Source organism: Cnephaeus nilssonii (genome assembly GCF_951640355.1).
Source record: "Cnephaeus nilssonii genome assembly, chromosome: 18".
Taxonomy (NCBI): Eukaryota; Metazoa; Chordata; class Mammalia; order Chiroptera; family Vespertilionidae; genus Cnephaeus; species Cnephaeus nilssonii.
Window position 1 is genome coordinate 535835 of NC_137089.1, and position 14365 is coordinate 550199.

General features: G+C 73.2%; 1 protein-coding gene across 3 annotated transcripts; it reads left to right on the forward strand.

Annotated features, from left to right (window-relative positions):
- Positions 1 to 42: 42 nt before the first annotated feature.
- Positions 43 to 14354, forward strand: SCRIB (scribble planar cell polarity protein). Of its 3 annotated transcripts, XM_079796427.1 has the most exons (37): positions 43 to 559; positions 1567 to 1684; positions 1780 to 1858; positions 1939 to 2028; positions 2121 to 2177; positions 2250 to 2313; positions 2399 to 2473; positions 2538 to 2682; positions 2953 to 3071; positions 3291 to 3490; positions 3673 to 3839; positions 3918 to 4048; positions 4137 to 4274; positions 4873 to 5028; positions 5558 to 5926; positions 6434 to 6496; positions 6853 to 6942; positions 7427 to 7504; positions 7765 to 8070; positions 8150 to 8230; positions 8305 to 8559; positions 8778 to 8888; positions 8961 to 9254; positions 9336 to 9512; positions 10028 to 10135; positions 10217 to 10264; positions 11610 to 11672; positions 12022 to 12105; positions 12231 to 12338; positions 12433 to 12592; positions 12674 to 12803; positions 12892 to 13077; positions 13182 to 13324; positions 13400 to 13437; positions 13561 to 13635; positions 13845 to 13896; positions 13975 to 14354. In XM_079796427.1, the coding sequence occupies exons 1-37, from the start codon at positions 401 to 403 to the stop codon at positions 14118 to 14120; spliced, it is 4863 nt and encodes a 1620-aa protein (XP_079652553.1). In that variant the 5' UTR covers positions 43 to 400; the 3' UTR covers positions 14121 to 14354. The 3 variants fall into 3 exon arrangements, with proteins under 3 accessions (XP_079652553.1, XP_079652554.1, XP_079652555.1); XM_079796428.1 differs by lacking the exon at positions 12022 to 12105 and having other exon boundaries at positions 10028 to 10264; XM_079796429.1 differs by lacking the exons at positions 12022 to 12105; positions 13561 to 13635 and having other exon boundaries at positions 10028 to 10264.
- Positions 14355 to 14365: the final 11 nt, after the last annotated feature.

Here is a 14365-nt window from a genome sequence, read left to right on the forward strand (position 1 = left end):
GAGGCACCGGGGCCGCACGGCCTTGTGGGGTTTGCAGTCCCGGCAGCGATGGGCGGGCCTCGGCTTCCCGGCGGGCTGCGCGGCGGCCGGCGGTTGTCGGCGGGGCAGTCCGGCGAGTAGCGGCGGCGGTTCCGGCTGCGGCACAGCGGCGGGCGAGCGGGTGGGGGGCCGGGCGGGATGCGGGGCCACCGCCACCTTCGCCGTCTCCTGAGAGTGTGAGCGCCAGCCGGGCCGCGCCCCCCGGGGGACCGAGCGTTCCGAGCGTTCCGGGCGCGGGCCGGGCCCAGCGCCGTACAGCCCGGCCGCCCCCGCCCCTCCCGCCGTCCGCGCCGCCGGGCGCTCATGCGGGCACAGCCCCGCCCCCCGCCCCTGCCCGCGCCCGCGCCGCGCCGCCCGCACCATGCTCAAGTGCATCCCGCTCTGGCGCTGCAACCGGCACGTGGAGTCGGTGGACAAGCGGCACTGCTCGCTGCAGGCCGTGCCCGAGGAGATCTACCGCTACAGCCGCAGCCTCGAGGAGCTGCTGCTCGACGCCAACCAGCTGCGCGAGCTGCCCAAGGTGAGCCGCCGCGCTCGCAGGCCGGCCGGCCGGGCGGGGCGCCTGCAGCCGGCCCTGCTGGTTCTCACCGGCCGGAGCCCCACCCCGCCGGCCTCGCCCTCCTCGCCCCGCGGCGCCGGCACCAGGTGGCAGCGGTCATCAGGTGCCTGCCTGGGGGCGGGAGGGTCACCGCGCCAGAGGACCGCAGGGAAAGCCGGGGGCAGCGGCCGCGGAGGCAGATGCGGGCGGAAGGTGAAAGTGAACCTGGCCCTGCAGGCGCTCCCTTGCCGGGCGCGCGGGAGGTGGGGCCCGGCCTCTCGGGGCTGCCTTCCTCCTCCTCCCGGGCCCTGGGGAGGGGCAGGCAGCCCCCAGGAGGGGCTTGTCCCTGGCGCCCTGCCCTCTGTCCACCGCCTGCTGCCGTCCCTTCAGGAGCTTGTGCTCCTCTCACAGGCTCCTCCGCAGCGGGGAGCGGGGCCGTCACTGAGGAAGAGGCGGTCAGGGGGGTTCCTTTTGGAGGCGGGGTGCTGAGTGGCCTGGGGCTGCGGGCCGCAGAGGATGTGGCTCCCGTCTGGCCGTGGCGCCAGGGCTGCTCGCAGGTCTTGTCCAGGTGCCCAGCGCCCTGCGGCCCCTGCACGCAGCTCCCGGGCCTGTGGCACTGCTGCCTCCATTCTTCCTGGGGGCTGCCCGGTGCTGCGGGGGGCGGGGGGTCACTCGGGTGGCAGGTGGAGCCCGGAGGAACACAGGGTAGGGAGCGGTGAGGGCCCTGACGAGATGGGAAAGTGTGAGGCGAGGTGGCAGCGGCAGCGGGGACCCCGTCTGAGGTGATCGGAAGGGACCCAGCGTCAGCCACGCGTGTGTGCGTGTTCCCGCCTCGCTTTCCTGCTGCAGACGGGCCGGGGGCAGGACCCCGGGCTCCTGTGGGGCCGGAGCAGCCCGAGGCCCAGGGGACCTCTGACTTGGGAGCCTGCGTCTGCTCTGGACGGGCCTCTGTTCCAGAGCTCGCCCCCTGACCTCACCCCCGCCCCCAGCCCTTCTTCCGGCTGCTGAACCTGCGCAAGCTGGGCCTGAGTGACAACGAGATCCAGCGTCTGCCCCCCGAGGTGGCCAACTTCATGCAGCTGGTGGAGCTGGACGTGTCCCGGAACGGTGTGGGCCCGGGCGTGTGGGGGGAGTCTGGGTGGCAGGGAGGTCCTGGAGCTCCTGAGGCCGGGGGGTCTGTGGTGACCCCACTCCCGTCACAGACATCCCCGAGATCCCCGAGAGCATCAAGTTCTGCAAGGCCCTGGAGATCGCGGATTTCAGCGGGAACCCCTTGTCCAGGTGCGTGGTGGCGTGCTGGGGTGGCAGTGGGGGGGAGGTCCCCGCCCTGGCCCGCTCTGAAGCCCCCTCCTCCGGCGCAGGCTCCCCGAGGGCTTCACCCAGCTGCGCAGCCTGGCTCACCTGGCTCTGAACGACGTGTCCTTGCAGGCGCTGCCTGGGGACGTGGGCAAGTGAGTGCCCTTCGCGGGGGTCTTGGCTCAGCCCTGCTGCCCCTCTCCCCCCCAGCCTCCCCTCCTCACGCCCCACCCGGCCTCTCTTTCAGCCTCGCCAACCTGGTGACCCTGGAGCTCCGGGAGAACCTGCTCAAGTCCCTGCCTGCGTGAGTGCCAGGCGCCCGCGGGGGCAGCTCGGCCGTGCACCTGACACGAAAGTTGCCCTGTTTCCCGTGCAGGTCCCTGTCTTTCCTGGTCAAGCTGGAGCAGCTGGATCTGGGAGGCAACGACCTGGAAGTGCTGGTGCGGAGGGCGGGGCCGCCGGGGCGGGGCGGGCGGGCCGGGCTGTAGGGGAGCCGTGCTCACTCCTTCCCCTCTGTTCCCGCAGCCTGACACCCTGGGGGCCCTGCCCAACCTGCGGGAGCTGTGGCTGGACCGGAACCAGCTGTCGGCACTGCCTCCGGTGAGTGAGGGGGAGCCGCCCCGCCCCTGGCCCGGCCGGTGCCCTGACCCTCGCGCCCCCCCAGGAGCTCGGGAACCTGCGGCGCCTGGTGTGCCTGGACGTGTCCGAGAACCGGCTGGAGGCGCTGCCCACAGAGCTGGGGGGGCTGGCGCTGCTCACGGACCTGCTGCTGTCCCAGAACCTGCTGCAGCGGCTCCCGGACGGCATTGGTCAGTCCCGCGGGCACCTGAGGTGGCCCTAAGGGGGCCGGGCTGCAGTCGGGGTGGGGTGGCTGTGAGGGGCCCCCCAAGGCGCTTGGTGCTGAGGGGGGATGACGGCCGAGAGGGTGACCTACCCGCAGAGCGGGCGGCTCATCTCCAAGGCTGAGGCGTGGAGGACGCGGGGGGCAGGGAGAGGCAGGGCAGGGGCAGGCTGTCTCCGCTGAGCGGGCGCCTACCCCCACTCCACTTGGCCCTGTCGCCACGACACCCCAACACCAGGTCAGCTGAAGCAGCTGTCCATCCTGAAGGTGGACCAGAACCGCCTCGGCGAGGTGACCGAGGCCATCGGGGGCTGCGAGAACCTGTCCGAGCTGATCCTCACCGAGAACCTGCTGACGGTAGGCCCGGCCCCGCGGCTGCCCTGCCCTGTCGGGTCCAGAGTCAGCAGGGAGGCAGAGAGCGGGGGCCCAGGCTGTGACGGAGCCAGGTGTCGGCTTGGATGGGAGGCGGGGGAGGAGGAGAGGCCAGACCCAGTGAGCGACGGCCCCAGGGGCCGTCTCCCTCCTGATCCCAGTGCGCTTCTGCCGACCTCTGACCCTTCTTCCCACCCCGGCCAGGCTCTGCCCCACTCCCTCGGGAAGCTGACCAAGCTGACCAACCTCAACGTGGACCGGAACCGCCTGGAGGCGCTGCCGCCTGAGATCGGGGGCTGTGCAGCTCTCAGCGTCTTGTCCTTGAGGGACAACCGCCTGGCCATCCTGCCGCCCGAGCTCGCCCACACGGCTGAACTGCACGTGCTGGACGTGGCCGGGAACCGGTGAGAGCCCACTGCCCAGCCCCCGGGCTGACTGCACCGCCCCCCCCCCCCCCCCCGCGGCTGACCGCACCCCCCGGGCTGACCGCACCCCCCGGGCTGACTGCACCCCCCCCCCGCGGCTGACCGCCCCCCCCCCCGGGCTGACCGCGCCCCCCCCCGGCTGACCGTGCCGCGGCCCCCAGGCTGCAGAGTCTGCCGTTCGCGCTCACCCACCTCAACCTCAAGGCCCTGTGGCTGGCAGAGAACCAGGCGCAGCCCATGCTCCGGTTCCAGACGGAGGACGATGCCCAGACGGGCGAGAAGGTGCTCACCTGCTACCTGCTGCCCCAGCAGCCCCCGCCCAGCCTCGGTAGGTCGCTGCCCGCTGGCGGGAGACCAGGCGAGGGTGTGGCTGGGGCCGGGCTGAGTGAGCCTGACGCTCCCGCAGAGGACCCCGAGCCACGGAGCAGCCCCTCCGGGAGCTGGAGTGACGCCCCCCTCGGCCGCGTCAGCGTCATCAAGTTTCTGGGGGCCCCCGGGAGCGACGAGGACGCCGAGGAAGCCGCCGCCGAGAAGCGGGTATGGGGGGGGGGGCGTGGTCCCTGGGCCAGGGGCCTGCTCCCCACCCCGACCCTGCGCTGCTCACCCCTCACCCCTGTGCCCCCAGGGCCTGCAGCGCCGGGCCACGCCCCACCCCAGCGAGCTCAAGGTGATGAAGAGGGGCGTGGAGGAGCGGCGAGGCGAAGCCTGCAGGCCCGGCCCCCGGCCGCCCTCGCCCTCGCCCTCGCCCTCGCCCTCGGAGGAGGTGCCTGTGGGGCATGGTGCGGGAGGGCCCGGGCGTTCATCTGTCCTGGGTGTGGGGCTCTGAGGGCCCAGGGAGGGAGAGCTGGTGAGGGTGGGAGGTGCAGGGTGCTGGGGTGGGGTGGGGAGCGGTGGGAGGGTGGGGCAGGAGCAGGACGGCTCAGGCCCTGTCCGTGGTGGCCCAGGGGAAGGGGTCTGGGTCTGTGGGGTGGCACGCCCCTATGAGTGCCCCGCGGCGGGCACAGGCGTCATCAGCTGTGAAGGGTGCTCTGGGCCCCTGGGGGCCGCCGGGAGGGCGCCCACAGGTTGTCGCGTGCTCGGCTCCTGCCCTGCACTCAGCGCTGCCGCACCCACCGGCTCTGAGGCCGCGTCCTCCTGGGAGCTGGTTCTGTGCCTGCTCTGACCTCCGGGGGGACTTGGCTGTGCCGGAGGCGGTGGCTCGGGTGCCCACAGTCCCGTTTGGAGGCCATGCAGCCCCTGGGACACAGGGGGCTGAGCGCTGAGCCCTCCTCTCGGGCGGCCCCGGCGGCTCCGAGGGGCTGGGGCAGGGGCTGGGGCAGGCGAGGGCCTGGCCCGCGCAGCCTGAGCAGCGACCTCTGCAGGAGAAGAGGCTGAGCACCGGGTCCGGCCTGAGCGAGGACGCGCCTCTGCCCACCAGCCCCGCCTCCCAGGGTGAGCCCGAGGGCCTGCCGGCCGAGGCAGAGGGCCCCCGCCCGCCGGCCACCCCGGAGGAGGCCGAGGAGGAGGCCTACGAGGAGGTGAGGCCGCCTTGGAGGCCACTTGCCATCTGCAGGACCACCAGGGAGGGGGCAGGGGGCCGGGTGAGGGTCTCCCCCACGGGCCCCCAGGCAGATCCCTGCAGACTGTCCCCCAGACCTTTCCCTGGTCCTGGCCGTGCTCCCTGCCTCCGCCCGCCGAGTCCTCACAGGAGAAGGAGGAGCCTCCCACCCCAGCCCTCCCAGGCCGTGTGCCCCCGGTCCTCCCGTCTGTGTGCCCCCGGTCCCCCCGTCCGTGTGCGCCCCCCCCGTCCCCCCGTCCCCCCGTCCCCCCGTCCGTGTGCGCCCCCCCCCGTCCGTGTGCGCCCGGTCCCCCCGTCTGTGTGTGCCCCTGGTCCCCCCGTCCGTGTGCGCCCGGTCCCCCCGTCCGTGTGCGCCCAGCCACAGTCCCCCCTCCTCGATCTTCACGCAGCAGGGAGCCTCCAACCCCCACCAGCTGCCTCCTACACGTGGGCAACCCTGGCTCCTGGGGGTGGGGAGGGTCGGCTGCCCTCACACTTGCCCCTCGCAGCCCACAGTGCGGTTCGCGGAGGACCCCCTGCTGCTGCCCCCCGGGGAAGATGGCGAGAGTGAGGAGGGGCCCCTGGAGGCCCCCTGGGCCCTGCCCGGGCGGCAGCGGCTCACCCGCAAGGACACGCCTCACTACAAGAAGCAGTTCAAGGTGTCCAAGCTGCCGCAGCCCGAGGCCGTCGTGGCGCTGCTGCAGGGGATGCGGCCGGACGGCGAGGGCCCCGCGGGGCTGGGCGGCTGGCACAACGGCCCGCACACGCCCTGGGCCCCGCGGGCCGAGGAGGAGGGTCCCGAGGACGACGAGGAGGCGGCGGCGGCGGAGGAGGAGGAGGAGGAGGAGGAGGCTGTGGCCTCGGTGCCCTCGGTCAAGGTGGGTCTCCGTGCGCACTGACCCGCTGCCGCCTCGGCGCGGTGCCGTTGGTTGCCGAGCGCCCAGGTCTGCGGCGCCGTCTCAGCAGGCGCTGGCAGCCCGGCTCCGCGGAGGGACCCTCTCCGAGGGCTGTGACGCTGCCCCCTCCGGCCGGGCCCGGAGGCCCCTCCGGCTGCTCTGCCTTCCAGGCCCGCGCGGGCCGTCCTCTGGCCTCCGTGGCTCCTGGCCACGTGGTCCTGCCTGCTCCTGGGTGCCCTGTGCCCACGCACCCCGTCTCTGACACCTCAGCCTTCCTGCCCTGAGCGCGAGCATGACGTGGTGGTAGCCGAGGGGCCTCGAAGGTCAAACTGAGACGCCCGGGCCCCGCCCTCGGGCCAGCACGCGGGACAGGCTGGCGCGGCTTCGGGAGCTGGTGGGCTTTCCTTTCCTGCTGCTGCGGTGGGGCCGGGCCGGTGGCCGGTGGCGGGCGGGCGCTCACACGCATGCCTCGCTGGTCCTGTCCTGCAGGGGGTGTCGTTTGACCAGGCCCATAACCTGCTGATAGAGCCCGCCCGCATTGAGGAGGAGGAGGTCTGTACTGCGCTCTGCTCCGCCCGCCGCTGCGCTGTCCTGGGGCTGCGGGCCACGCACCTCCCTCCCTCCTGCCCCCCCCCCCCCCGGAGCCTGCCTCCCCGTCCCTGAGGGGCCCGCTGACCCTCTGGCCCAGGAGGACGGGGCGGGGGGTCTCGGCAGGTGTGGGCACTTCCTGCCCGCCACCCGTCTGCGGGCCTGGGGCCTCCTCACCCTCAGGCGGCATCCCTTCGGGGCTGCCCTCTGTCCAGTAACGCCCGCCTCCAGCTTCTCGAGCCCGAACCCGTGGCAGCGGTGCCAACGCAGAGGACGGGCCGCCCTCGCCCTCCTGACCCCGCCGTCCGTTCTGTTTCCAGCTGACGCTGACCATCGTGCGGCAGACGGGCGGCCTGGGCATCAGCATTGCAGGTGGCAAGGGCTCCACCCCCTACAAGGGGGACGACGAGGTGAGTGCCTCCGCCACCCCCTCGCCGCGTCCGCGCACCCCTCACCCAGAGCCCACTTCTCCTCCGTTACTTTATTGACTTCAGAGGGGGAGGGAGGGGGAGGGGGAGGGGGGAGAAACATCAAAGCTGAGAGGGTCACAGGGCGACGCTGAGCCACAGCCACGCCGGCCGGCCGGGCTCGGCTTGCTTTTCGATGGGCGCTGCCCTCGAACCTGCCTCCCTGCCCCAGGAGACGGCTCTCCGGCCGCTGGCCCGGCCCCTCCCCGGGCGCTGGCCGCTGATCAGACTGAACTCGGGCTCGTGGGACCTGGTCTGAGGGCCCGTCGGAGGGCAGCACTGCCTGCAGGCCGGCGGCATGGCCTGCTTGTGTAACTTCCTGGAGGTGGCCCGTGGGTCGGGACCACGGTGGCTGGCGCCGAGCCCTGGGGCTGTCCTGGCCTCCCGCTGGCGCCGCCCTCGGGCTCAGCGCTCGCTCACCCTCCAGGGCATATTCATCTCCCGGGTGTCTGAGGAGGGCCCCGCGGCCCGGGCTGGAGTCCGCGTGGGGGACAAGCTCCTGGAGGTGAGTCGCGGCCCCTGAGGGTCCACTCCGCCCCCACGGGCTGCCCCTCGGGTGGGGCTCCGGGACTGGCCGGGGCGCGGGGCACCCCCGTGGGTTTGGGTGGGAGTTGGATGCCTGCCCTGCAGCTCCTGCCCGTCAGGGCCGAGGGTGTGGGTCCCGGCAGTGCTGGTGCCGTCCTGGGTGGGACCCCCAGGAGCCTGTGACCTGTGGGAGGGCCTGCAGGGCGGGGCGTGGCCGCTCTGACACGCTGCGGTCCGCAGGTGAACGGCGTGGCCTTGCACAGCGCCGAGCACCACCAGGCCGTGGAGGCACTGCGGGGGGCGGGGGCCACCGTGCAGATGCGGCTGTGGCGAGAGCGCATGGTGGAGCCTGAGAACGCGGTCACCATCACCCCTCTGCGGCCCGAGGACGACTACAGCCCCGGGGAGCGGCGCGGCGGCCGCCTGCCCGAGAGCCCCGGGCCCCTCCGGCAGCGCCACGTGGCCTGCCTGGTGCGCAGCGAGAAGGGGCTGGGCTTCAGCATCGCCGGCGGGAAAGGCTCCACGCCCTACCGGGCCGGTGACACGGTGAGCGGGCGCGGGGGGCACTGGGACCAGGGCCTGCGCGCCTGGTGCTCCTGGCACGGCTGCCTCCCTCCCTCCGCAGGGCATCTTCATCTCCCGGATCGCGGAGGGCGGCGCTGCCCACCGGGCGGGCACCCTGCAGGTCGGCGACCGTGTCCTCTCGGTGAGTCGGGTCGCGGGCTCCCCGGTGCGCCGCCACCGCCGCCCCACCGTCTCCTCACAGCCGCTCCCTCGCAGATCAACGGGGTGGACATGACCGAGGCCAGGCACGACCACGCCGTCTCCCTGCTGACCGCCGCCTCCCCCACCATCGCCCTGCTGCTGGAGCGCGAGGCGGGGGCCCCCCTTTCTCCCAGCCCCCCGCCTCACTCCCCTGTGCCCCCCGCCGCTGCCCCCACCACCGTGGTCACTGCCACTCCCGCGGGTCCTGGGCCTCTGCGGCTGGCCCCCAGCCTGCTTGCCGCTGCCCTGGAGGGGCCCTATCCCGTGGAGGTGAGACCCCGCCCCCTGCGCCCCTCGCAGCCTGCACGCCCAACAGCCGAGGTGGGAGGTGGGTGCTCAGCCCAGGACGCCGGGCTCTGTCCTAGTGCAGCGTCCTCTCCCCGTGGCCCCACCCCGACACCTGGTGCCGCTGCCCTGGGGCTGGAGGGGAGCCCCCTCAGCTGCTCTGACAGGCCGGCCCCACCCCCTCTCGCCCTTGGTGTCCCCAGGAGATCTGCCTGCCGAGGGCGGGGGGCCCGCTGGGGCTCAGCGTTGTCGGGGGCTCCGACCACTCCAGCCACCCGTTCGGCGCCCAGGAGCCTGGCGTGTTCATCTCCAAGGTAGGAGGGCCCCGGGCCCCTGCAGGGTGGGCACCCGGCCTGGGCGCTGAGCCCCGCACTGCCCCCCCACAGGTGCTCCCTCGGGGCCTGGCCGCGAGGAGTGGCCTTAGGGTCGGGGACCGCATCCTCGCCGTGAACGGGCAGGACGTGAGGGAGGCCACGCACCAGGAGGCCGTGGGCGCCCTGCTGCGGCCCTGCCTGGAGCTGGTCCTGCTGGTGCGGAGGGACCCGCCGCCCCCGGGCCTGCGCGAGCTCTGCATCCAGAAGGCGCCCGGGGAGAAGCTGGGCATCAGCATCCGTGGGGGCGCCAAGGGCCACGCGGGGAACCCCTGTGACCCCACCGATGAAGGCATCTTCATCTCCAAGGTGAGGGCCCGGGCGCTGGGCGCCGGGGCGGGCGAGGGGCCGGGCGGCCGGTCCTGAGGTGCCGGCCTGGTGTCCCGGCAGGTGAGCCCCGCGGGAGCCGCCGGGCGGGATGGCCGCCTGCGCGTGGGGCTGCGGCTGCTGGAGGTGAACCAGCAGAGCCTGCTGGGCCTCACGCACGCCGAGGCCGTGCAGCTGCTGCGCAACGCGGGCGACACCCTCACCGTGCTCGTCTGCGATGGCTTCGACGCCCCCGCCGAGGTCAGTGCGGGCGCCTGCGGGTGAGGAGCTGGCCCGGGGCCGGGTGGGAGCCATGGGCACAGGCACGCACCGGGCCACGGTCTCGGCCGCCTGCTCCTGACGGGGGGGCGGGGGGGCTTCGGCCCGAGGAGGACGGGCGTGAGCAGGTGGCCTGGCCGGTCCTCGAGGAAGAGGCTGAACGGCTCCAGGTGGGCACCTCCTGCAGGCGAGGCCACAGGCCAGCCCACGGCCGCCGGGCTCCTCGAGGGGCGCCGTCCCCTCCGGGACCATCCTGCCCCGGGCCTTTCCCAGGGAGCGCCTCCTGGACCGCGCCGACTCGCCCTTGGCACCGCCGAGTGGCTGTGCCCACTGTGCCCGGCTCCGAGAGCCGCTGCAGGTCCGGTGGGACCGGCTCCCGCGTCCTGAGAGGCACCACGTGGGCTCGGTCTCGTGTCACCACGGACGGGGCAGGGTCCTGGGGCCAGCGGTGCTGCCAGTCACCCATGGACCGCCCACATGCGTGTACTCGCCCCTAGGTGTCCCCGGGCGTCATCGCCAACCCCTTTGCGGGCATCAGCCGCCGCAACAGCCTGGAGAGCGTCTCCTCCATCGACCGGGAGCTGAGCCCTGAAGGCCCCAGCAAGGTCAGCGCCGCCTGCGGCCGGCAGCCCAGGGCCGGGCAGCCCGAGGCCGCGGGTCCTGACCGCCGTCTGCTCTGCTCCCAGGAGAAGGAGCTGCCTGGACAGACGCCGCAGTGGGGACCAGAGGCCGCGGTGAGTGCTGGGCCGCGGCCGCCTGCACACAGGCCGGCTCTGAGCTCCGCGGCGGGTCCTCCCCGGGGGACACAGCCCGGGGGAGTGGGCAGCGTGTCCCAGACCCCGCTCCACGGTTCTCCGAGCTGCACGCCCCGCGCTCCATCGCGGACACAGCCCCTCCTCAGCACGTGTCCACTCTGCTCCCAGGGCTGCGGCCCAGCGCTGGCGCCGCACAGGCCCTGTCCCCGCGCAAGCTGTTCGCTGGCCCCAGCCCTGCCTTCACTTGAGCCCCGGAGGGCAGAGCTGGTGGGACTGCAGGCTTCTGTGCCAGGGCCAGGCTGAGGCCGTGGGAGACCCTCGCCGGAGCGGGTGGGGGTGGGGACCGGGTCAGGGCCTGCAGGGCTGGAGGGCACTCACCGGCTGGTGGCCGCCCCGCCTGGCACGGGTCCAGGCCCCCTTCACTGAACCAAGCCGTGTGGCTGGTGCTGCTGTCGACTCCTCATACCTGGAAGGTGGGGCTCCTGCCAAGGCCTGGGACTCACGGAGCAGTGGGGTGGGGAGGGCCCGAGCCCCTGCAGACAAAGGGAGCCCCAAACGGCTCCGGGCGGGCCGAGGCCCTGGGGCCACCAGAACTCTCAGTCCTGGGGGACCGGCACGCTGCCACGGGGAGGACAGGCCGGAGCAGCTGCCAGGAGCTGTGGAGGCCGGGCTGGGGGAGGCCCAGCCGACAGCTGGGCTGGGCAGACGTGGGCGCGGGCAGGATGGGCAGCCAGTCCTGTTCCTCCCAAGAGTATAAATAGCCCCCCAGAGGCTGTGTCCAGCCAGCGCCACTGGGACCCCGAAGGACGTGAGTGGCGGGCGGGCGCCAGGGGTGCTGGCTGAGGGCCTCGGAGGGCAGGGAGGTGAGGGCGGGGGGGCTTCACCTGGGGCCAACCTCGGCCAGGAGCCCCCGGGTGGTGGGCCGTGTCCTCTGACCGAAGGGCACGCCGTGGGCCGGCTGGGTGGGCCTCCGGGAGGGCAGCTGTGGGAGGCACAGGCCCAGCCCGTACACGGTCCTGTTTCCTCTTGGTCTGTCTGTCTGTCCCCACCTCTCACGGAGCTCCAGACTGCCCACTGCCACAGACCCCGGGGCGGGGGGGAGCCGAGGCCAGGCCCTCCGTTCCCAGCAGCGTGGGGCGGGGAGCCTGGGGGACTCCAGGACACAGCCTTTTGGGGGAAAGCCGTGGCGCTGGCCCAGCAGTAGTCCAGGCCCATCTGGGGAACCCCCGTGGGCTGTGGTCGGGTCAGGGAGCTGCCCAACTCCTTGTGGGCCCCCCGCCCTGCCTGACCCTCACCCCGCTCACCCGGCTCCTGGCTCCTCCAGGTACCGCCTGGGGCAGCTGGAGGGAAGATGGCTGACGCGCCTCGCTCCCCCGGCCACCAGCAGGTGAGTGCCCACCAGGAGGGGTGCTCGTCCTCCAGGAAGTGGGGCCGGGGCAGCACCTGCAGCTGCACCCGTCGCTCTGGGAGGGCACAGCCCACGGCACCTTCTTGGCCAGACCTGACGCATTGGAGCAGGGAGCGCCGGTGCCCCTGGGGCCGTGGGGCTGGGTGGTCACGGCCTCCTCCCTGCACCTGGGCCCACCTAGCCTCCCCCCCCCTCCCCCCATTCTGCTGCATGGGGACCTGGGCACCCGCCCTCCGGCCACCGTGGCTCCATCTCTCTGTCTTTCCCCTCCATCCCTCACCCCTGACCTGAACCCCTGGTCCCTCCCTCTGGACCCTGCCCTTTGCAGACAAAACCCGGGGTGATCCAGCCACTGGCTCAGGCCTGGCCAAGGGGCTCCCCGGCCCCCAGGGGCAGAGGCAATTCGTGCTCTGTGAGTGCCCTGACCCGCGGGCCGGGGGGTGGAGGTCGGAGCTCAGAGTCAACAGCTGAGGGCCGGGTGGGTGGTGGCTGGAGCCGGGACAGCTGTCCCAGCAGCTCAGGAGAGCCTTCCCCCAGCCCCCCTCCCCGCCCTCCCCGGACGAGCTGCCCTCCGACGTGAAGCGAGCCTATCGGACCTTCGCTGCTGTGCCAGGCCCGCACCCCCCCCAGGACCCAACTGCCCAAGTACGCTGGTGCCAGCCCCCCAGCCGCGCATGCCTGTGGGACGGGTGGGGTGCACACTGAGGAGGAAGCCCGGCTCAGACCCCGCTCCCCGCAGCCCTGCACGCCGGGCCCTACCGCCTCCCCGGAGCAGCTGTCCTTCCGCGAGCGGCAGAAGTACTTTGAGTTGGAGGTGCGGGTGCCCCAGGCCGAGGGCCCCCCCAAGCGCGTGTCCCTGGTGGGTGCTGACGACCTGCGGAAGATGCAGGAGGAAGAAGGTGAGCTGGCGGCTAGCAGCGTGGGGTGGTGCAGGCCTGGGCGCCCCCACCCGTCTGACCCCCCCCCCACCCGTCCCCCAGCCCGGAAGCTGCAGCAGAAGAGGGCGCAGATGCTGCGGGAGGCGGCCGACGCGGGGCTCGCGGACGGGGAGGCCCCGGACAGCGAGGAGCCAGAGGATGAGCCTCCCTGGGCCGGCGCCCCTGCTGCAGGGTGAGGCTTGGAGGGACCAGCGCCTACTGTCCCCGCCCCCCTCCCGGGCGGCGCCCACATGGCCTTCCTGTCCTTTCCCCCGGCCCAGGCTGGTCCCCACGTCCCCGTCGCCCCTGGGAAGCAGCGCTCCGGTGCGAACGGCCAAGGCTGAGCGGCGCCATCAGGAGCGGCTGCGTGTGCAGAGCCCCGAGCTGCCGGTGCCCGAGCGGGCCTTGTCCCCTGCCGAGCGCCGCGCGCTGGAGGCTGAGAAGCGAGCGCTGTGGAGGGCGGCCAGGTGAGGCCCTGCCCCCGGCCCGCCCCTGCCGCCCGCCCACAGGCGCCCCCCCCCCCCCCCCCCCGCCGTTGCCCTGCCCAGCCCTGCCTCCCACCCCTTCGCAGGATGAAGTCCCTGGAGCAGGACGCCCTCCGCGCACAGATGGTTCTCAGCAAGTCCCAGGACGGCCGGAGCAAGCGAGGGCCTCTGGAGCGGCTGGCCGAGGCGCCCTCGCCCGCGCCCACCCCATCACCCACCCCCCTGGAAGGTCCGTGTGCCCGAGGGGAGTCGGGCTTGGCCTGCAGTGCTGACCTCTCCCAACACCCATTTCTTGTCCCCCCAGACCTCGGCCCCCTGAGCAGCAGCTCCCCGGGACGTCTGGTGAGGACCAGCTGCCTCCCCTTCCCCGCCCCTCCCTGCAGCGAGGGCGGGATCCAGGCTGCACCCCCACCCTCTTCTCAGCTCTCCGCCTCTGCCTCTCTCCCCTCATGCTGTCCTCTCAAGGCCTTGTCTGGGAGGAAGTTCGACTACAGGGTGTTCGCCGCCCTGCCTTCTTCCAGGCCTGTCTATGACATGCAGGTACCAGGCGCCTGGCCCGTGTGGACAGGCCGTAGCTGCTGCCACCTCCGCCTGGGCCTCCCCAGCCCTGTCCCGCCTCCAGCACCTTCCCTGTCTCTCTCTCTGGGGCCAGACCTGCTCCTTGGGTGTGGGGCCTCCCCACCCAGGCTCGCTCGGGTGGTTTCAGGAGAGTCTGGGCAGAGCCTGACCCTGCCCTTTCTCCACCACAGTCCCCAGACTTTGCTGAGGAGCTGAGATGCCTGGAGCCGTCTCCCAGCCCTGGTGAGTGGCCAGGCCAGCGTGGGGGGCGCCCGGGGCACCCGGCCCCTCCCTCACACCCCCCTTGCCTCTGCCCGCCAGGCCTGCAGGAGGAGGACGGAGAGGTGGCCCTGGTGCTTCTGGGCAGGCCCTCGCCGGACACCGTGGGTCCCGAGGACGGGGCCCTGTGCAGTAGCCGCCGCCCTCTGCGGCCGGGGCGCCGAGGCCTGGGCCCAGTGCCCTCCTAGAGGGCCGGGTCCCTTCCCCGGACTTGGGGTGGGGGCCCTGCCAGCACCACCACCACCCTGGCCCCGAGTCTTTTAACCTGGGTGTTAGCATTTTAGAGACCCCTCAGGAGTTCTGGCCACCCACTAACAGCTCCCTCCCCGCCGGGACCTCTCGGCAAGACTGTAACTAGTGATGTTTGTACAACCAAAGACTCTATTTTGTGGTTTAAGGAGAATAAAATTGACTACGTTTTACCTTCTGGCTG